At 44.1% G+C, this 24049-nt stretch overlaps 1 protein-coding gene across 1 annotated transcript; it reads right to left on the bottom strand.

Moving 5' to 3' along the window:
• Window positions 1-712: 712 nt before the first annotated feature.
• On the bottom strand, window positions 713-20234 carry tle3a (TLE family member 3, transcriptional corepressor a). Its single transcript, XM_080504970.1, is given in 21 exon segments — window positions 713-2060; window positions 2370-2446; window positions 2666-2816; window positions 2935-3082; window positions 3208-3455; window positions 4224-4473; window positions 4556-4629; window positions 4803-4978; window positions 5090-5222; window positions 5684-5836; window positions 5926-5976; window positions 6388-6510; window positions 8397-8451; window positions 8453-8658; window positions 12173-12277; window positions 12526-12588; window positions 16730-16774; window positions 18112-18175; window positions 18388-18488; window positions 19064-19233; window positions 19841-20234. Coding segments are annotated over 20 exon segments (2355 nt in total). The 5' UTR covers window positions 19088-19233; window positions 19841-20234; the 3' UTR covers window positions 713-1952.
• Window positions 20235-24049: the final 3815 nt, after the last annotated feature.

Here is a 24049-nt window from a genome sequence, read left to right as displayed (position 1 = left end):
TTCTTTAATAGTGCACTCAATAGTAGGTTTATGCTCCTTTATCTACTTTTGATCGCAGCGCAAACCATTTTTAATTATTAATTGTGTTTGAAATGAGCACTGCCACACCTGAATGAATAGGTTGGCAGTTTAGAAAATGAGTAATCGTTGTCTTACGTGAGTTACCCAGTGAATAAACACGTACAACCTGCAACCAGTTAACTATTTTAGCACAGTGGGGAGATCAAGGAGGCCTTGCTCTGTTAAGCAGTAACCATAGGTTAATTTAAAGCTCACCAGTTAACATGCAACACAGTGTTTCTGCAATACAAAACTGAAGCATAAAAAAACTGTTACATTTTGTTTTTCCTGCACGTTGCAGTGAATGAAGCAACTACGGACTTCAGTGAGAAGCAAGGAATTAATCAGTGTGAACAGTTAGGCACATTGATCTGTTCAGATAAATTAAACAAGGAATGATTTAATTACTGGGCTTCATATTTGCTGGAAGTTAGATTTTGTGACATCCAATCAGAGCCTTAAGCTTGGATGCTGTTGGTAGCTCCTTCTTCTGATTTAAGTTTGCAAACTAATGCATCAGCCAAGAAACATTTCCTCAAAAGTCTTTGTTACATGTCAGCGGCACTGTAGAAATGCAGTCAAGTTGATTTTCTTTTTAATATAAAAACAGTTTATTGATTTATCAACAACTGTCAACTGTACAGTCCTTATGGGTTGATGACACGTGTATGCTACACAGTCTAACTCGTGTTTATGCGGAGACCATTCCTGTCTGAAAAGATTGTAGAGGAATATTATGAAATACTGAGGAAAGTAAACAGTATACTCAAAATGTCAAATGTGGTTATGGCCTTTGCCTGCCACCTCTGTGAGCAACCATGTAAGTCTTGCGAAATCAGTCACAGGCCATCAAACAAGAGAGACAATAATTGATGAACTCTTGCAGACTGATGACTAAACTTTGCTGAGTGGAGAAACGAATTTTCATCAACAGTTGAGTCAACAGACTGAGCACAAGTCACAGCTGCTTCTCGGTAAAACCCATTAGTCCCCCAGTTGAGAGGTATCCATTTTGATGTTGTAGAAATCAGCCAGTGTTCAGTGATACGTCTTCACTTCAAAGTTAAATTTCAGGTGACCAGGGCCAAACGATACACGCAATAGAAGACCTTGATTTTTTTCCATCTGCAAGGTTGTTGTTTTTTTTCGCAAAAGGGCTTTTTCCAGAATCTGCTACTGCTCAAATCCGTGCGACAAACATCTGTAACTGCAAACAGTGAAAAAAAAAAAAAGCTGTTGCCAAGGAGAAAAAAAAATCAAAATTAGATTTCCGAAAAGGTCATTCTGGACAATGAACATGGAAAAAAAAAAAGCTGAGGGGAGAAAACTGAAATAGAATATCCTCTTACAAAGTCCTAATCTAATTTCCATCCCCAGAGGGGACAGAAAATCACGGAGAGAACAAGAAAGAACCATCACAAGCGTAACTGGACACCAAAATATAAATCTATAAAAGGCCTTTTATTACTCCATTATGTACACTTTTCACAGGACCTCCAAGGAGAAGCTCCAGAGTGAAGCGCGGCTTCTAGTTGTGTCATGGAACTTTATCTCCACATTAAAAAGGACGAATAAAAAAAGAAATATCCAACAAACAGAAGGAAAAAAAAAAAAAAAACAGCAAGACATTATTTTCTTCTTAGTGCCTTGGGAAACTGCACTCGCTGTACAAGTGTTAGTTGTATGAGTGAGGAAGGGCAGGACCGAAGGACACAGCATCCCGGGCCTCAACAGCACCACTATCCACAGCGGTCTGGCTCTGCCAAACGTCCTGTCGATTCCACCTCGGGGCTGCAGGCAACATCCATGCTGTCTGTGTGAGGGAAGGTAGATGGAGGAAGAGTCGGCTGTTCCTGAGCATTATCAACATGCTCCATCCAAAGCAGTCTGATCTAATAGATCACTTCATATACAGTGGCCTTCTTGTCACCAGAGCCCGTCACAATGTACTTGTCGTCTGTTGAGATGTCACAGCTCAGGACAGACGAGGACTCCTTGGACTGTTAAGAAGGAGGAGAGGATAAAAATAAATAAATAAACGAATAAACAAACATTTGAGAGCAGTTCATAAACTCAATCACATTTGACGTTAAGTGGGAAAGATTAGCTGACGACAGGGTAAGATTAGATTGCAGAGACATCCTGGCCTGACGGTCCTCAAAAAGACTTTCTTCGTCAGGTCAATAATTCAGGTTCAGTTTTCACTGATAGGATAGTCCTGTCAGACAGCGGTCGCTGTGCCCTTCCTCTCAGAGACAACTGTGCATTCTTTTGGCCTGGCTGCAGACAGTGTGTATTGATCTGCATACCTGGAATATGCTGGCGCCATAAGGAGTCCTCCAAGCATTCAACAGATTGTCCTTCCCAGTGCTTACAAACCATTTACCTGCAAAGAAAAAAAAAAAACAGTGCCATCAGATCACCTTGGACCGAGAAGTAGTATGAGAACTACCTACAAATAAACGTTCTAACATCTCTACAGTTCAATAAGACTGTGAAAAGGACAATGTAAATCTAGCATTAAATAAAATAGCAGCTAACCCGCTTTTGCAGTTCAACTCGGCCAGTTTTATTTTCGACACTTCGTATGTGAGTTTGTTCTTACCACAGTAGGCAAACTTGAGGGAGAGGACACAGCTTTCATGCAAGTGGAGCTGATACTTGTCAGGCTTTGAATGGTGGAGAACCTCCACGTTGCTGCTCTCCATACCCACAGCGAGCCACTCTCCGGTCGGACAGTAGCCCAAAGAGAAGATCTTGAGATGGGAAACAACAATAGTTACTCACAGTTCTGGGTATAAAAGAAAAACACGCCTCACAGTAAGTCTGGGAGTGCGTGCGTATATAGATCCTTCCTGTGGCACGGTGCTGTACCTGTGAAGTGAAGTCATGCTGCTGCAGCTGTCGACCCTCTCTCAGATCCCAGGAGCGAACAGTGTTGTCGAGACCGCCTGTCCACAGCTTAGTGCCATCGTGGGATATGTCGATGCAGCTTGCACCATCCGTATGTCCCTGGAACTGCCTGCAATCATAGGAAGAAGGCATACAAACATTTATTGACCTCCTCTTTTAAAAAGACCCACCAGAGTGATTCTGTTGTGAGGCCAAACCCCACACACAGTGAATGAGCTGTTATTTTCTTCCCACCTAACAAGAGTCTGGTTGTGAAGGTCCCAAACGGCAATGTTTCCATCGCTGCAGCAGGAGAAGCAGACTTTGGCATCAGGGCTGATGGCCAAGGCGTAACATGCCGGGGCTGAGGAGGTGAGCTCAGCCTTGATGCGGGGTGTCTGAGAGGCTAGATCCCAGATGGTCAATGTGCTGGCCTCGCCTCCAACAATCAATGTGCGACCATCAGGCAGCAGCTTACAGGAGCGGATGTAGTTATCCCTGTTCTGTTGCACAGAGGACAAAGTGAATCAATAAATGTTCAAGGCAGTGGAGAAAGAAGAAGACCTGGGAACAATTTCAGGGAAAACATGGTGAGAATCTCATTCAGAATAAATCAACAAAGGGTCTCAAACCTATTCTGAACAGAGTCAACAAGTTGTCAGCTTGTTGCATTCATACATTCTTTTGGCGATGTTCAGTTTTTAAGCTGTGAATGTTTAGAGATGTTTGGCTTGTTCCTCTTTGGTTGAACTATAACAGACTTTAGAAACAGACTTTACCCAAGAGCAGTAGCCTCTTTCATGCCCCACAACCCAGAGCTGGAACTCCAAACACCCCCCCCTCTCTCACCCCCCTGGGTGTATGTCCCAACATATACAAGTGATAATGTTTGATGTATGTATAATGTAAATGTTGATTGTGATTAGTGCTTTTGAGAATTGTAATCTTATTTAAAGATGCTGATGTTTTAGTTTTTTAAAGTGCCACCAAAATGTCATTGTAGAAATGAAATGACATAAAACAGCCTTTAATCTTATTCTTTTATTTTATACAAACACTGAGAAAAAGCAGCAGCCTGAGTACCAATACTTTCACTGTCAAACTGTCAGATGGGATTTGGTCCACATGTACCTGTATACCAAAGTATTAACCGATTGTTGATGGAATCAGGATGTGTATAAACAGCTCCTATCTTTTAAAAACAATCACACAATAAGGAGTAAGTGTAAAAGTTGTTGATGAATGACATGTGAATCAACAAAAGATCTCACCAGACAGTCCAGTTGGGAAACCGGGCTCTTGCTGCCAGGTTGGCTGATGTCCCAGATTTTGACACAGCCTTTGCCACCAGTATAGACATGACGTGTAGGGTTGCTAATGGTTACAGCACACACCACCTCGCCGTGGCTCAGCGTGTTGATCTGCCGGGCGTGGCGAGGTATCCCGGGGCCAATTAGGGCATCAGGTGGGAATGGCACAGGCTGCATCTGGCCATCAGCACTGACGTGGAAGGAGTATGCTCTGAAAGAGGAGCCAGGCTCATGTTAGTGTTTGAGATTGCTGGAAAATGTATGAGTTAAACACTTTCTGGTGTGACACGTACGGTTTTCCACCAGACATTGATGTGAGGCTTGCTGGAAGGCCCGGCGCTCTCATGTGAGAGTGAGGATCAAACCCCTGAAGTATAACAAGATGGGACATAAGCATGTTTGTCAACACAAATGATCACATATGACAACAACAACAACAACAAAAAAAATCACACTATGAGACGAACTAGTCTTGTCTATAACTAATACTAACTCTGAGAACTGTGTCTAAGTGATCCCAAATACAGAAAAATGTATTACCATAGGGGAGCGCCCATACGCTGCAGCGGCTGCCGCACTCATCTGTGGAGAGATGTGCAGACCTGCGTACACCCCTGGACTAGTCAGGCCTCCGTTCATTTCATGATGGCCCATCATGGCAAAGGGGGTGGGATAAGAGCCTGCGATGGACAGAGGGGTCCTCAAAGCTGGGGCTGCTACAGAAAAAGACAGAAGATAGGCATCAGTGTGGGACATAACAGCATACTGAGAATGAAATTAAAAAGATTAGCTCTCTTTCTAGAGAGGAAAAGAGAAATGGTACCAACCAAGAGCCTCAATGCCTGGTGTTTTGCCCAGGATGGGTCTGAGCCCAGGAGTGGAGCTGGTGCCAGGGGTGGGGGCATCGTTGCGGGGGGTGGGGGTGTTGGATTTGAGACCAGGCGTGGAGGATTTGTCATTCTGTCAAGGGAACGAGAGAGCAAGCACATTCAAAATCCCGGAAACCAGGCGCTGTGCAGACTGACAATTTGAGAGCAAACTGAACTTAATCCAATCTAATTCTGACAACCCTCATAGTCCTGCAGAGCCATAAACTGCTATTTATTCTAAAACCTATTATGGTCACAATAGAGATGGGGACGTTTTTATCCCCTTACTGCTTTGGCTTTAATCTTCTAGTGAAGCAGAGAGAAAAATCCTGGAATAGTTAAATACATTGAGCTATTAACAGAGAAGACCTGACTGATCCTGATGCGGGACAATATTATCCCTGACGTTTAGTCATGCACTTAAAGCACAGACAGCCATTCCTAATCCACTGCGGAAAACGTCCTAGATCTATTTGCCCACATCCCTTTGCTCTCCTTGCAATTTAAAACCCTTTCTGTCCTAGTTTGTCCACAGCTCTCCTGGCTCCTTACATGACTGAGCTCCTTGGCCTTAGAGGATGGGGTGCTTCCAGAGGACGCCACTGACGCCGGGCTGTTCGGTGTGTCTTTCTTTGGTGGGCGAGGCTTATCAATGCCGTTTTCAGGTGGAGAGTGTGCTGGGCTTGCTCGCGGAGTCGCGGGATCCTGTAGAAACACCGCAATAGATTTTCATGTTTAGGTAAGAGCCACATCTCAGTTCACGTCAATATACGACTTACTATTACATTGCTTACCTCGTTAGATACATCTACCACCAGATCGTCACTTTTCTCTCCGTCACTGTCCTGTAAGGAAAAATCCAGATATCAATCAGACATGTTGGAAGAAACACCTCTGACCAGAGAAGGATCAGGCTACAGACCACCAAGACATTTTGGGAAATAAGCTCATTTGCCTTCTTGCTGAGAGTTGGATGAGCGTGAAGCCAGGGTCAGTAACTAACTGGAGTCTTGTTGTCACCATCAGGTTGCCAGACAACCAGCAGTGACGCCAGAACATCACTGCCAAACATTGTCCTGCCCATAACTTGATGTCAAATCTCGATTTGGGGTTTTTTGGAGGAACAATATTGCATAGTGACTCAAAGAAGTGACAAAAATGCAAGCTGCTTCAAAGACATTAAATGAAACTGTAGACACACTTTCAGCAAGAAAGCCCATTTCACACTGTGGTGATATGTGTGTTTATTGACTTACATATCGACTCATGCTGTCCTTCTCCTCCACTTTACGTTTCTTGGAGTCCAAACTGTAGTCAGACGAGCTGCGATGCTTCTCACTGGCTGTGCGTAAACTTTCTGATGGCGATATGGAGTTGTTCTGCAAAGAGCAAGCCAAACAGGCTTCATTAGCTTTTTTTTATCTGCCTTCATAAAAACGAGCAGCAGCCACTCATTCATCCATTACAAATTCACAGAAAACACACTGTGCCAATCCAAACACTAAAAATGCTTTATTCACACAAAGATGGATACGACAGACTCTTAAAATGCAGCTGTAAGCTAGCTCCAAACAGTACCCTGACACCAGCCAAGCCCAATCGCACACACAATCCTGTCCCTGGCCACACAACAGAATGGGCTGTTATCTGAACTGAAAGGAGGAGGGCTTGTTTTCTGAGCTGGGCTCCCTCCTCCTCATAACTGGACAACAAACAGCCTCACAGGGACATGAGCTGTGTGTTGTGGCTGAACAGAGAGCCTTTTCTCCCGAGTCAGTCAGGCTAAGCGTGAGAGAGAGAGAGGGAGGAGAGGGAGAAAAAGCAAGTGAGAGAGAAACTATATGTTGTGGGCACTGGGCATTGATTGCCGTAGCGCGTTTGGGCACCAAGTCAGCTCAGGCTTTGAGCTCTGATAAAGAAAGAGAATCTATATCCTGCCAGTGGGCACGGCAGCGTGGGACTGGCTGGTGCTTCTGCATGGAGCCTGCCCACACAAGCTGGGACAGCTCACTCCAAACGCCAGTAGAATGGGGAGCACTAGGCAGGTGTCCAGCAGCTTTCACAGGAGTTTGCCATTTGCCTGTAAACTGCCAAGTTCTCCCGATTCCCTCTGTCTCTCATCCACGGACCAAAGCAACAACATGGACTAAGTCAGCGGCAACCCAGAGAAGCGAACAATGGCTGATGGACTAGCAGTCTGGGCAAAGGGCCTCTGTCTGCATAATGGCTGACCTTTAAAGAGATGCTTAGCGTGACTCATTAACCAAAGTCACCACTCCACTATCAGATGACCTGGGACGAGAGCACAGAAACAAAACAGGCCTGCTAATCGCCCCAGGAGTTGCATTTCTTCAGACATGACTGCACCCATTCAGCCGACCCAGCCTACAGAAACACAATCTCACAGGCACATCACAAGCCATCAGAGATCGCAGAATTTCAAATAAAACGCTTTAGTAGGTCCAGTCAGACTGGTTGGAAGAACAGAAAACAAAATAACTCTCCAATTGCGTTCATAAATATTCATCACATGCCAAGGAAGAATAAAGAGTGAGCTGGTAAACAAGGGAGACAGTAGAGGGGATCAAATAAATCCTTTAAGAAGGGGAAGTCCAAGTCCTTCTTTAATTGTGATGAAATTACAAGGTTCCTAATCTCTCCAGCATGATACCAGTCATTTCTCCTCTGGATTAAATGTGCAGGATTTATATTCCAAACCTCATTTTCTATTAATCATTTTATTGAAGCAGATTACAACAGTGCATGAAATCAATGACAGCGTGTAGTTATCAAGAATCTTGACTTGACATTTGCAGGGGAGATGAAAGATACAACAAAATTACATCACCACATGAAACAAACACCGCTGAAGTTATGACACTCACCGCGTTCTCTGCATCACAGAAATCCCAATGATGGCCGAGGTGATGATGAAACCAAGTGGAGCAAAGAGAAAAACAAGTCAGTTAGCACATCATAACAGATGCTTCTGGCTGAATGTGTGAGAATCAACTGCAGGGCACAAGGCCCCTCTTATCGCCGTGTATTGGAGCTGTTGAATAGCTTATGCAGTCATGGGCTGGGAATGTACCAGCTCATTACCCAGACAGAATGTGAACAGACAGGATGTGCTCCTCACCTAAGGGCCCTACGATTCAGCTCTAGAGAGTGAGAAGCACTCCACACTAAATTGGTTTATGTCTGTTTAACAGCTTTTGAATAGCCTTAAAATTAATATACATTTCAATTCTCCCACATACATAAATTGGCTGGACAGTTTATGGCCAGTTGGACAGCGATGAGAAGGACAGTAACTCCTCACCTCTGTGTTCAAGATCGTGGTGATTCTTCTCATCTTTCACAGGAAGGTGCGCTTGGCTGCCCAGCGCGCCGAGAGCCAGCAGGCCTGAACCAGAGCCCGTCACAGGGGGGATGCCAGGAGGTTGCAAGCCTGAGGGGTGAGGTGGCAGCTGGACCGGGGGCCCATGAGCAGCATGGGAGAGGTGCTGTGCTTGGAGCTGCTGCTGCTGCAAGTTGACAGGGAGATAGACAGACAGACAGACAGACAACAAGTGGGTCAGAGGGAAAAGGCAAGGAGAAACCACATACTAAACATGAGGCTGATCAGTTAAACCCCAGAAGATATTAGCACATTCACACATCTATTACTGTCAGGAATAGGCAGCAATCCCTCCCCCGTGCTATTTCCAAACCAGGCCGGGGTGGCATAAGCCCTAAATCTGTGTTGAGAAGAGCAGAAGGTATGACTAAAAAGCTTCACAGAAATCCAGTGTAAGTAGTGCACTTGAAGTATAAAACTGAAAAATACCAAGAAATACTCAACTAAAGATAAACAGTGACATTTCAGTCAACCACAGCTAAACATAGACAAAAAATGTTTTTATCTCTACACATTAAAAGACACATGCTCCGTCTTGAGCAGCCATATCACAACTCATCGAGCTGCACGGGAATCTATTAGTCTGTGGGCTAAACAATACGTGTTTTTAAAATCCTTCAAAAACCGATGTGTGTTTACGCCTCTCATATTCACGTTTGAGAGTTGACAGATCATGAATCATTGCAAACCCAAACTTTAAGACACTGAGGGAACACTAAGTGCCGCATTCTGGCACTCCTTCACCCTCACTCTGAGTCTCTGAGTGTGTTTTTGAGTGTGCGTCTGGAAGACTGTTCTGGGAGCCAGGACCAGGGGTCCCATGCTGGCACTCAGTCAACCCTCCAATATTCACCATCAATATTTGAAAGGCATGGGGAAATAGATGGGAGTTAAAAGGCACTCAGCATGGAAGTAAGCAGTTTAAAGCAAGGTTAAATAATACTTAGCTGAGACACCAATAAAAACATCAGCAATTTATTACCCGTCTACGAGCCAGTTGAATAATTCAGCTGCTGTTACTGCATGCGCCCCTCTCTTTTACAAGACGAACTTCAATCAGGTGGCCATTTATGGCCATTTCAGGAATATTAGGAAGGATGTAATGACTGGGGAGGTGGTGAAACATGTTGAACAAGGTAGTGGGCAGACCTTACACATAGTTAAAAATGCATTAACTCAACAGTAGCTTGCTTTCAAAACGTACAGGAATGGAAAAAGCACACCAAAATGTATCCATTAAAACAATATCGGAAGGATCGTTCTAATTTCCCTTTTATTGTTTTTATCTGCCTCGGAATTAAAAGAGGGGGCAACATTGGGGAATAGTGAAGCTTTAACTTGCAACTCTGTCCTTTGCTCCAAGGGGCAGATGTCAATACAATTATAAAATGTACCCGGGACAGCAAGAGAGCGTGTAAGTGTGTTATAATAGTGTCCATGAGGGAAATTAAGGAGCCAGTTCATTGGCAGGGGAGAGCCATCTTTGCTCATTGTGTTTAATGAGGCACTGATGGATAATAAGCATGGTTGATCAGCAAGAGCCCTCATTAGACGCCCATAAATGAAGACAATAATAAATAAAGAAAGGAGTCTGGCTTATTTCCTCTAATTTAATATTCCAAGATAAAGACCTACTCTTTGCCCCTTTTTTACTCAGACAGTGTCGCTACAGAAAAAAAACACAGAATTGGGTGCATGTATTCCGGTAGTGCTGGATGTGCCAGCAAACTAACTACCGGTACGTTGAAATGCATGAGCAGGAGTGCCTTGCAACATGCACAAGCTCTTCACGTGACCACACCAGGGTCTAATGACAACAGCATGGCACAGACAGATGTTTGTGGATGCCACTGACCATGAAAACTGGGCAGGCTGCCTGCTGCTGCTGAAAAGGGGGAGACATGATGATCAAGTCAGCTCGGGCTGTCCTCTATACAGTTCAGTATGCACTGCAGGTAATCATCAGACAGCTACAAGAAATGTGTTCATCAATTGTTTAATGCCCTTTCAGAATGTTGGATTATTGAGATGACCATTGGCAGGGAGAGGGGCGGTCTAATTTCAATTGCTTCTCGTTCAACTTGTATTGTCTAATCAAACAGGAAGAACCACGAGGTGATTCAGGTTCTTCTCAACACAAGCAGCTGCCCTAGATGCATTCTATTAATGGCCCCAAGCTCCATCAATAAGACATGCAGCTGGCTCCTGGATGTTGTCTGTCTGCCTGGCACGCTTTCACCCCACCTTGCTTTACAATATACATGAGGATTTTGGCATGCCTACACAGCTTCTCCTTAATGAATAACTAATGGGGAAATATTCGTAAAACATACAGTAGCGACATCTCCCCCTCCTCTGACAAGACCAACCGGTGTGACTTGGGTGGGGGCCTCAAATGTTTTATAAAACAGTCACTGTGCCACAAGGGAACTGGTACTGAAATCATCAATGGGACTGTGAAATATTTTATAATATAACCATTTCCAAGACTACCATCTGTTTTTACACGTAGAGAGAGTCCAACTGAGAGCGGCAGTGAAAAATTACAGATAGAAATACAAAATGTACAGCAATATTCCTACATTATTTTGCTCTAAATATCGAAATCACATACACAGGAAGGAGCCACAAATCAAATTTGCTATTCTTAGGAACAACTGCTGCCTGCAGCTGCTCCACTCCAACGTGTAATAAAGCATCTGCTTTCCAGACGGATAAAAAAAACAAACAGCTCCTCGTCACCTCGAGAAACCTTCTCACACCAATTGTAGGGAGCAATTATCCAGGAGCAAAAGGTCACTGAGGGGACATTAATTGAATTCCAATATGTGCCTGCAGTCATCAAGTATTCCTTTTTGGCCTGTCTCGTGTGCATGCTAAAGATTCAACTGTAGTAATAAGATCGCTGATAGCCTGGGCTTTGTTTAGCAGGTGAAACCAATCACTTCTGTTTTAGAGAGGTATGGCGAGTACAGCTGATCAATGAGGAGCAGCTGGTGCTCCGAAGCTGTGATGAACACTTCACATTACTGCTCAGTGCTGTGGTGGGCTAAGAAGTGCACAGCAGAGCCGTGATGGCTGACTTCTGTCCCTTTTTGTCTTCGCGAGCTCGCAGCGCTGGCTGTGTTCTCCTCACCCTCAGCCTTTTAATTCCCACAGCTTTCCAGGTCAACAGTGAGGGATGAGGCTCCTCGTTAAAACCTTAGCCAATTAAAGCAATACGGACTGCGAAGGGGATCTCAAGAGCTCTCAGGCTCGCATTTATAAACATACAACAAGGCAGTGAAGATGCCACCGAGACCCACGCTGAAGCAACAAACCGGCTCTTGAGGGCTACACTTATTCTGTACATACATTGCATAGTTTGAAATTACAGCAAAATCATATGATAGAAAGATAGATAGATAGATAGATAGATAGATAGATAGATAGATAGATAGATAGATAGATAGATAGATAGATAGATAGATAGATAGATAGATAGATACATTTGATACAATAAGAGGCAAATCTGCACGATAACTTTAATGAATTATCTGTTGAAATGACCCAGTGCATGAACAAGTTCCATCCACAACATTCTAAGTGCAGATTTGCCCCTACACAAGGTCAAATAAAGGAATAAAAGGGAGTATACACACGGTGAGAGGCAGATTGGGAAGTCCACGTACCCCGATGATAGCATTCAGCTCGGTCATGGTCACCTGCTTAGCCCTCTCCACTGCCTGAGCAACCTGCTGTTGGTGCTGTGGCAACACAAAGACAAAAGATTATTGAGACGTGCCAACATTTATCACACACCCGCTCTTACTTATCTGTGAATTTCACACTTAATTGTCACAGCTCTACTGCAAATTTTAAAAGTGAGCGCAAATGCCCTCACACACAATCACTCAAAGCTACTTATCTACAAAGTTTAGAATACAAGCAACAATAACCAACTTTATTTTAGCACTTAACTGTGACACTGTTTCAAAGCCATATCAAAACTCACCTCTTGTGACAGGAAAGGCATAATTTGAGCTAAAATTGCATTGAGCCGCTTGGCAATCTCCGTCTGGAAAACAAAAGAAGAGCAAAATGAGACGGTAAAGTATGAAACAGACAGTGACTTCATATAACCCCGCCTTTAATGTTTACACCGATTAAGTCAATTACTGCGGCAATCAGAACTGCTTGACTCAACATCCTCTAAACAGCGTGATATTGACATTTGAAATATTTAAAACATTAGGAGAGCCCAGGGGGATGGAGCACAGCTGTGCTGAGAGTGCACTCCATGCTAAACGGATATGAGCAGGCAGAGTGCTGCTGTGTTGAGAGGATCCTCTCTCACTCTGCCCTCTTTCCCCTCATCTGCAACTATACTGTCCTGTAGTTAACCTCAGACTGAAACCATACAACCACACCCCAGCAAGGGGGGGGGGGGGGGGGGGGGGGGCACATCAACTCCATTGTACTGTTTACTTACATGTGACAGTGCAGAGCCTGCATTAACAATTATAACAGCAACGTGAGTAAAGACAACAAACCGTAATAATAACCTTGTGGGAAACACACCTCTACTCTAATCTATGATCAATACTATTACCAGACTGCCTATGTTTAGAGTGCAGCTTGCTGAAGCTCAGTCTTTCCAAGAACGAAGCCTGAGCCATTTCTCACTGCAATCAAGTGCCCAGCCCACCACCCTCCGAGCCTCCCATCTAGCCATGGAGGCCTGCCTCCATTTTTCTGCTTGTCTACCAACTGCCATGGCAACGGCTGCAGCCCTATCTTGCTGGGATCATTATGCAAATGGCACCTCTGCTTGACCGTAACAGGCTTTAAAATCATATTACGTGCTTGGAGGCAGGTCATTAAATTGAATTTTCAGCCTGTCGATCACATGAACATACCAAATGAATGGTGGATAAAAAGAGCAAGGGGAGGAGGTGTGCAGAGGGGATGCGAGCCACCCCCTCCTCCCCTGTAAAAACACTGCACAGCCGGCTTGTTCTGCCTCCTTCTCCTTCCAGGGATGGGAGATGAGACTTTCAGGTTCAAGCTCTGCACTGGGAGCAGAAAAATAACAGTGCCAAAGCTACATCATCTATGGAATTTATGAGCTGCAGTTCAACCCAGGGCCACTGCAGAACACAAACACATCACAGGGATTTTCTCTGATTTTTCATTTGGAGCAGCACACACAATGTACTTTGCAGGCCGCCAGCTTATTTATTACACATGGCAGAAATGCCAGGCAGTTTTGGCAGCCATATATATTACCTCTGAGCAGAGCCAGAGAGATTGGAGAGTAATGTCCAACAGAATGAGACCTGCTGACCCAAGCTGCAACATGGATAGCCACTTAGCCAGGCAAGCCAGCAAGACAAACAATAAGCTGAAGATGAAATATTACATGAAACCAAGTGAAGCCCGGGATCACGGGCAATAATGTGAGACTAAAGCGTGTGCTACAGAAGGTACAATAGTCCAAAAGATAACACTGATTACAACTTGATTATTGCCTGTTGACAAGATGAAGGTTGAACTGCAGTCTCCAATAAATGTGACCTACTACTAATAAAGTGCAGAAAGGGTTGGATAACAGTTTTATGGGTATTAGTATTAATGCAGTGTTGTAAGTGCTCTAGAAATAGCTGAGGAAGACCCTCAGATATGGTTGAAAAGCTACAGGGCCGGTGTAATCCATGTTTGTTGAGATAAGCCATGTAAATAGCAGTCGAACATTTGACAGGATTTGTGAAAAGGCCTTGAGCGCACAGTCCATTCCTCTGTAGCTTAGTGTCATGGTGACAGCTGGCTAGGAGAGGTCAGGAGGTGGCTGATCCACTGTGCCCTAAACAACCGGTCTCTACACTCTACACAGCACAACATGCAAATACATGGAAAAGGCATCAACTCAGCTCACCACTGCTGTCAAAATAGATACAGCGCAGTGCTCTGAGGAGTTTTTTTTTTTTTTTTCCCTTTCTGCTGGCAGATAAAAATGGGGCTGTTGTCACTTTAAGTAGATGACAGCCTGGCCCTTGAGAGGCCAGCTTTGCACTGCTGCTACACAATTACAGGTACTCGGACCTGTGTAGCACCACTTTAAGAGCACTCTCAGGCTGGCTTGTCAATGGTGTGCAGAGAGGTATTCGCCTGTTGCTATCAGCAATGGGAAAATGGACCCGAGACACTGATGAGTATTGAATGCAGAGGGAAAACAACTAGTGCCTCTGGTCACATGATCCACCTATATACAACACTTGACTAGTCATATTTAGAGGGTTGACAATGCATCGAAGATGACATCATTGCGTGATGTCTGTTATTAGAATGAGACAATCAACATATCTGGCATGGGAAAAAAAGGATGTTTTCATAAAATGGAAATGTTACGCAAAGTTTTGGTTCATGCAGTGTGATGTAAATTCAGAATATATTTCTGGAAACATTTTCTTGACTTTTCTCAGCAAAGCTAAAATCTTGTGTAAATCAATCCATTAATCATTTCTATTGATTTCTAATTGAACTTTCCGGCATTTATAACTTTAAATTCAACGCCCGATGAGCCCTAAATAAATATGATACAACAATCATCTGTTAATGTAAAGGGTCTTCATGACCTGGAATTATTATACTTTGGTCCAGTCCCTAATGAATGACTGGGAATATAGAAGCACTGACAGCATGAAGAGCCACTGTTTTTCTCACCAATCCTCAAAATACGCCTCTTTTGTCTGAATACCGCAGACTGGCAGTTGGCTGACCATGTTTACTTTGGCACTGGTTACGGCAGATATACTTTGCTACTTAGCAAATGGTTCCTGCAGGCATGAGTCCCATATCTGTATTATGACTACAGGTAAGAGCCAAATCTGATTGAACTGCACCAACACGCAAGCCCCATGCAGCTCCTGCAAACAAGCACCATATGATGGTAATTACTGGCTGACATCACGCAGCAGAAATTTGCCTTTTGCATGTACATACTGTCGTGGCTGATAGACAGGGATCAGATAACACCACTGCATCAGTCCCTCATAGTTGTGCTGGTGTGCACATTCTGAAATCTGAATGATGTTCCTGCACAGTAATGAAAAAGGCACAGTTAGAGGAATGAATTTCCTCACTGTGGAATAAATCTCCTGGCAGGAAAATAATATGCCTGTGTGCATCCAATAATCCATCCCAACCCTGCCTGTTAACCACTCCCCGTCTTCTCCTCCGCCCCTGCCTGAGCCATAAGCTGGGGGAGCTGCATGGATGGGGCCGGCACTGTTTGCTCACAAACACGCCGTTCAGCAGGTTAGGGCCCCACTGATGAATTATTCAAGCACTTCCATCAGCTCTGTTGAGGTTCCTGATAAAAGTCAGGCGCTAAAATGGATCAGTCGATTAACCTGTTTACACAGTGCTGTGCTGACGCCCCTCCCCCATCCCCTATTCTCCAACTCGTCTCCGGCTCCCATCCCCACCCCACCCCTCCTGCTCTTTCCTCTGGTTGGCGATAAGTGCCTGACAGAAGCTATCAGAGCGGCCCGAGCCCTGACAGACATGTGGCAGCGTGACACCCAGCACAGACACTGATGGATCACCCCACCAGGCCAATCCGCCATGCCGCCAACGTTGTCATTAACCAGGCGAGGCCGCCGCAAGGGAGGCGAAGGGACGACCTCGCTGGTTTAACAGCAGCATTCAGTGGAAGCTCGGGATTACTCATTCATATAATCTTTATCACTTGAGACATTAGTGTGATTGATCTGCTGAGCAATACAAGATAGGATCTTCTGATATAGATAGGGGGCAATATGCAACTAGCAGACTCTTGCTCCACTCTTGTAATTACTGTTCATTTTAAACAAAGGGGGAAAAAAATACAGCTGACCTACCGGCAGTGATCTCGTTTTAATCATTAAGACAAAGACCGGGCCTGCCAAAGTCTACCTTTAATCTCGTCAAGAAGCTTGAGTCGAATCCGGGCGTTATACCATTCGCAAACGTCCCAAAACAAGTCGCAGCAATTATACAGGTGGCCGTTGGAAGTTTGCAGTCGTCTTGTTTGTGTGCAGCGCATCTACCTGTTTACAGCCTATTACTGAGTCTCAGTTCAGTTCACAGCCTGTAAGTGGCTCCTCCTGGAGCTGACATCCCCTGACACTGTGGAAAACCAACGAGCTGAAAAATACGAGGAACATGTTGGTACATACCTGTTTGTGCATCTCTATATTCAGCCCGTAGGACATCTCGTAATACTGAAATCAAAACAAAGATTCAATTAGACCGTAGGTCACATCACTGAAGTTCAAATAGACTTTATGAGTTTATGTTTGGAAAAATTATTTCCAAGTAATTGCCATGTTGAATAAAGCCACAAATCAATGTAATTGATCGCTGGGGCAATTACATCATAACATGGTTTTGAGCATTAAGAGAAAAACTCAACAATCCTGCGGTCACAGGCAAAGGTGATAAACTCGAATCACACTAAAACAGAAATTCTTGCTGCTGATAGTGAATAACTAATACATCGATATTTTGCTGTTTGCAGGGAAGAGAGGGTCACATTTATTGATCGCCATCTTAAGCCCTCAGATCTTCATGATGTCTGTTTACTTAGCGCAACGCGATTGCTCAACAGTCTTGATATTTCCAGCCAGGTCAGTCCGTCTGGCTGAAATGTAATCCATGGAGCCCACAAGTGGCAGCCAGGGCAGAAATGGCTTTCCAGTCAGCGTCTATTTGATGAGGCCAATGCATTATTCAGTCCATTAGCTTCTTCGAAAATTACTCTCAAACAAGAGAGCCATTCTGTCTGAGATCAGAGCCCCACAGCCATGGTGTAACCCGACACCCCGAGCTGGCTGTGGGATACTTCCCTACATGTTTACCTAACCTCCCCCTTGTCAGGCTGACATGTTGTTTCCCTTACAAAAAAAAAAAAAGGTTCAATCTAAGCTGGCATGCTATGGTTTAAATCATATCGGGTGTGTTTACCTACAGCCACACAGAAAAACCTTGTTGTTGCATCACGTCTGAACTAATCTCGTGCGTCAGGGGCACACCTATGTTTTTAGAAGTGGTTCCTTTAAAAAAAAACAAAAAAAACCCCAGCTAATAATTAAGGCTTACAAAGAAACGCAGTGCTAAATAAACGGCAGCGTACTCCACGTCCACCATTTTGTTTACTGTGGTGCGTTTTTTCCCACACCACTCCTCCTCTGGGCCTCCACCAGCAGCTCACACCTAATTTATGGCCATGCATATGTCTGAGCGTGGAGTCTCCTAGGAGAATAATCAGATCAGCACACACAGAGGGCAACGCTGCAGTCGACCCTTGGAGATCAGGAGGTGTGTTATAATGGAGCCTCGGCCTGGCCCACTGCCGCCCGCCTGTCAGGGGGAGCTCCTCCGTAACAACCGGCTGCATCAAACCCCCTGGGGGGCTTTCACAGGCCCGTACCTGACACTCAGTCGCCCTAACCACCACGGAGGTGAGCACTATAGCTTGTCTCACTCCACCCCGACGAGAACGTCCAACAAGCCTTGCAATCTGGAACCATAATTGCTCCCTATTGTAACATAATCTTACCATGACATAGTGGCGCTGCATCTCCGTCTTCTCATTGGCCAGCTTGTCATACTCCACCTTAAGACTAAAATAGAAGACAAGGTGTCATTTTCAAGCGTCTCTATCACTTCAATAACTCACTCACACTTAACCACTTGACAGTGCTGTGCATAGGGCAACAACCAAAAAAAAAAAAAAACAGGACTTTTTTCATTCCTGACAAAGTCAGAAACTAAATATTAACCTTCACAAAGAGAGTAATTGTTGACAGTGTCATGCTTTGGTGATAATCATTACCTGTGGTACTGGGCTTGCAGGAACTGGAATTCATCTTTAATCCTGTCACAAGACTCTGCTACAGTGAATTTGAAGCCAGGCTGGCCAGGCTGATGTGGAGCCTGAAACAAGGTTGGAGGGGGGGGGGGGGGGGGGGGGGGAGAAAAAGAAAATCACAACAGTGCAGTCACACAGGAGAAAGTTTTATTCACCATTTTCTGCATTGTGTGTCACGCCGGCCGAGAGCGGCTGAATAGTTCTCATATCAGACTACTTCCAGGATAATATCTCCTATGCAGTAAGACATTACCACACCAAAGAGGTGGATCGACTTCACACCTCCACAAGCTAACAACACTACACGAATAGGCGTTCACACTGAATATGAAATCTAATTTCAAATATGAATTAAGACCACCACCTGTCCACACATTCACAGCACAGTCATATGTGAGTGTCTGGCTGAGTAAATATCTCCAGGCATGCAAACCATCTGCATCCATTTACCACTAAGTGCACGTTCGGATGTAGCATTGTAATACAACCATATAGAAATGTGATGACCTGCATTAGGAGCGGGAAACGCTTTGCAGGGCAGATTTGAGAGGGATTCAGCACCGCCAGGAACCAAAGCTACACCAGTGTGGTGTGAATAAATATGTGAGCTGCTCTAAGTATAGAGGAAGCGGCGTCTTACCGGATGTCGGCCTTGTGGATACATCTCGATATGTATCCTTTGTTTATCTCTCCAGTGTGCAGGTCCTTTGGCAAAATGGTTGAAATTTGCTCACAGCCACGCCAGTCTCAGCAGACAAGGATCAGGGGGGGGAAAGAAGGGGGGAAGGGAAGGGGGGGTCGTGAAAAGCCCTGTGTTGGAAAAACGACGCGCTTTAATCTACAGCTGTAAAAACAAAAAAAAAAACAACAACCAAAAAACAAGTTATTGCACTTCACTTTGTTTACGAATAAGTAGCGACAACTCATTGGAAGTCCCAGTTACAGCAGCGGTTATAGGGGCCATGTCAAAAAAGCCGCACCGGTTGGTGCGCTCCCGTTTTCTTGATGACCTTATTCGGTCAATGGTCACAGATACAATACAGATTATACACATCTATCAATTTAGAATTTAAACTGATCCACACACGCTGTAGAGCGAGATTAAGGCGCCACTTGTTCCTCGTGCAAAAAAAAAAAAAAAAAAAAAAATGTTTTAAGGTCCAAATCGATTAATCCCGCGGCGTTAACCGACTGATGTTTCTCCAAATGACCAACAAAAAAAAAAGAAGATGAAGAAAAAAAAGAGCGCTCCTTCCTTCAGGACGTCTCACGGCCGAACACGAGCCGACGGCCGCTGGCTTCCACCCCGCCGCGAGACTCCGCGTCGAAGCCGCGGAAGCGGTGCGCTTCCGACCGTACGCCCCCAGAGAGGAAAAAAAAAAAAACACCGAAAAACACGCGCTGGTTGGATACATACCCGAGCGTGCGTCCTGAGCGTCCGTCCGACTTCAGCTCCCAGGAAGAGAGAGAAGGAAAAAAAAAAAGGAGGTTATAATTCATGCGTTTAATTCCTCGTAAGGAAAGCGCGGTGGACGCAGCTCTCGACAAGCATCCTCTCTTCTCTCTCTCTCCTTCTCTTTCTCGTTCTCTCCCCTCTCTCTCTCTCTCTCTCTCTCTCCGGAGCGCACAGCCAGACCGGGGAAGCAGTTGGGAGAAAATTCGGTGCGGTCGGGCTCGATTAAACTACTTTATTCTTCAGCCGCGAACCTCCGAGGAATGTGCGCCTTCCGTGGCTGGTTAATCCAAAATCGGAAATAAATAAAAAAAATAATTGAAAAATAAAATATATATATATATGCTTCCAAAATCTCTCTTCCGATTCGAAAAGAGGCAGGAGATTCTTTAAAAGCGTAACATGGTACTCTCCACAATCTCGCATTTCCCCCAGTTGTCCAGTTTACCCCGGTTGCCACACACAGGCAGCAGGGCTGAACTGCCGTGAAAGCGCCCTATCTGTCCAATCGGATTACTCGGAGCGAATACGGCCACATCTGCCTATCGGAGAGCGACGGCCCCCACGTGGGGTAACAACGATATACATGACATCATCCGGCGGATCATCCGTCCATCCCACCGTTGTACAACAACAACAACAGCAACGGCGGGCATTGATGTGCCCGACCATCATGTCCACATTTGACAGAGACAGCACAAATTTCACATCCGTGCTTCGTTAGGGGTGTTTGCAAAATAGTGTTGATGCTTTGTTTTTGTTTTTTTTGTTTTTTTTTCTTTGGGTGAGACCATAAGCGGGACTGGGGGGAGGGAGGGATGTATAGAGGAAGGTGCGGTGCAACAAGCAGTTTTGTATTTTCATCCCATACAAGGGAAACAAGGTGGAGGTGAGAGTTTGTGTGCCGGTTCAAAACGCGAAGTTACAGTGAAATAGACAACAGTTACAACATGCGGGCTGAACTCTCACACACCGTGAAGGGCGCAATAATCGACAACAACCACGCTGAAGCCACGAGAACGACCCGACATCTTTCTTTTTTTTTTTTTTTTAAGTTTTAATTGTCTCGTGATCCTTGCACATCACGCCCGCGCGTCTACCTATCAGCTTTTGGGGGATAGTTGCAGAGAGTGTGTGTGTGTGTGTGAGAGAGAGAGAGGGGGGGGGGGGGGGGGGATGATTGCCTTTGTGTGATATGAACATCAGCCATGTCTGAGCCCTGCCTCCACGCCTTGTTTTGAAGCCTCCCCCCACGTGGGACTCCTCTGCGGCTTTAAGGCCTCTCCGCCAATAGCGACGCGGCGCACTTACTCGCGCGCTTCCCATTGGTCCGCCCGCCCCGAGTCTGTCATTCACGACGCCGCGTTGTCAATCAATACCACGCGGGGTCAAGCGCTGACAAATGCCTGTGCTCCTCGGTCCTCTGCCTGTGAATAGAGCCTGGAATGGCTGCTTAATTAGCTTCCAATGGCTTTTCTCTCCAGTTCAAACAATCTGTTACCACCACGTGGTAATGAGAGCCTACATTAAACAAAGGAAGAAAGGAAGCATGCAAACAGTTGTAACATTACAACCTGTAGTTTTCCTTTACATATGGGCCTATGTAACCAGCAGACAAAGGCATCTTGCTTACCTTTATCACAAAGGGACAATCGACCCGCTCTCACATTAGGCGTGATGATATTGTTGTTATGTCGTATGAGTGGAGAAACAATCACAACATTAAAAAAAACCAAACAAAAAAAACCACTTGTCTTTTTCTGTATACATGAATACAACAACAACAACAACAAAAAATCTACTCCTTGCAGATGCAGATAGTGAATTAAATAATTTTATACTTTGAATCAAATCTGCTAAACACGAAATGTAGAGCATGTGGAGACTTTGCACACGAACAAAATATAAATATATCCAGCATCAGACCTTGTTAAGAAAATACATAAGAGGCTCATACTCAATATCAGGTAATGTGATAGTAATGATTGGTATTACTATGCAGTGAGTGTTTCTGTAAAGTATCTGGCTACTAACACGATTCAATCTATTTGTCTATCTGGAATAATGCATTGGTTTTATATAGCGCTTTTCTTGACACACAAAGATGCTTTATATTGCATTATTCATTGACTCCATACTCGATGGTGGTAAACTACATATGTAGCCACAGCTGCCCTGGGGCGGACTGACAGAAGCAAGACTGCCAATCTGCGCCACCGGCCCCTCCGACAACCACCAACCGCTCACTCTCACACTGCGTACACACACACACAGGCAGTTTGGGGGTTCTGCGTCTTGCCCAAGGACACTTCGGCATGTAGGCAGGCAGAGAGGGGAATCGAACCTGCAACCTTCCGATTGGGAGATGACTACTCAACCAACCAAGCCATATCTATCTATTTATCTATCTATCTATCTATCTATCTATCTATCTATCTATCTATCTATCTATCTATCTATCTATCTATCTATCTATCTATCTATCTATCTATCTATCTATCTATCTATCTATCTATCCATCTGTAATGACAACCTACATTAGATGTTACAGTCGTCTTCCTGATTATCTAAGCCTATATCTTCCCAATAGGCCCGTGGAACCAGGAATAATCCTGCATCATGGTCATATAGGAGGCGATCCAATACTGGCGACATCAGAGGTGATACTGATGTCATGTTATGTAGGTGAGTATCGTACTGCAACAATCAAAATGTGTATGAATATAGGCTGTCAGTTGTGTTATTTCTCAGCATAAAGAAGAGGAACACTCGATGGCTCAACATACCGATTGTTGAAATCATTTTTATTGAAGCTGCTAAAAAAGCAAAATATAACATATGGAGTTTTTACATGTACACCTCATTTTGTCTTGTGTAGCCATGCCATGGGAACATACACTATTGTAATAGGATATAATACACAATATGTCCAGATGTTTTATACTCTCCAGGTCAAACAACCTTCGAACAATATAAGCTACATTCAATAAAGGAAGCGTGCAGACATTTAAATGTTTCTAGATATGGACCCATGTTGCCAGCAGAAATCTTTCTTATCATTAGCATAAATGGACAATCAAGCTGTGGTTAGGGTTATGTCGTATAGGTGATTAATGTAGTGCGCTGCAGAAACAAAACAACACACTTGTCTTCTTCTGTTTATATGAATGGAAAAAAGGTACTGGTTGTGTTATTTGTTAGGATGAAGAAGAGCAGCATCAAATGCAAAGGCATGTAGATTATTTCAATTATATGAATTCCCAGCTGCCAAACAAGCAAAAGAAAACTGCAGCACATGTAAATCGCAAGATACACCATTGTACTTGTGCTCTGAAAATACACATAATAAAAAAAACATGATGAAAAACATCAAGGGATGTTTTATGCATATTCAAGGTGAATAGAATAATTTATTTTAGTATTTCAGGTGAAATGCAAAGCACAGAGGAAAATGTGTCCCAAATAAGAAAATATTAGAGGGGACGTTGTGAGCCACCTTTTCAAATAGATAAACTTATTGTTCCTCATATAATGAAAGTAGTTACCATAAACATTTACAAAATTATATGAATGGCTTTTTGACTGATGATGAGCCAAAAATCCTAAGACAGGAGTAGAAAAATAGGCGATATGTAAGTCAAATTCACATAATCACTTGATTTATTGCTATGATATGCCTATGATGATATGAGGTCAAAACAAAGACCAAACTAATATGCAGTAAGTGAGAAATATTAAATAATGTCAAATACTTTGGTTATTTATTCTGAGTGAAGATAATCTGCCTGTTATATGCAGACATAACACATCTTTATTATGGTGTTTTGCTCTATACCTTTCCATGTAAAGGGTGATTTTTATTTTGTTGTATTGCTTGTTTTCATTCATCTCATTAAAACATTGAAACTACCTTTGTGTGTTAAATATTGCATGAACACAAGCCAGCAAAACTAGGTGTGGAACAATACGCAATATGGGCAAATTACATCCATGCATCACAGAACAAACACACACAGACACACAAACATTTAAAACTACTTTATAGTCACCAATGCTAACCTCAAATGTTGTTGACAGATTTGTGTGTGGAAACTGGAGTAACAGAAGAAGACCCCTTGTACACACGAGGAGAGCATGTAAATTCCACACAGGAATGTCCACAAGGAATCAAAC

Source organism: Blennius ocellaris (genome assembly GCF_963422515.1).
Source record: "Blennius ocellaris genome assembly, chromosome: 11".
Taxonomy (NCBI): domain Eukaryota; kingdom Metazoa; phylum Chordata; class Actinopteri; order Blenniiformes; family Blenniidae; genus Blennius; species Blennius ocellaris.
Note: the sequence above shows the minus strand (reverse complement) of the source record. Positions and strands in the feature narration are given on the sequence as shown.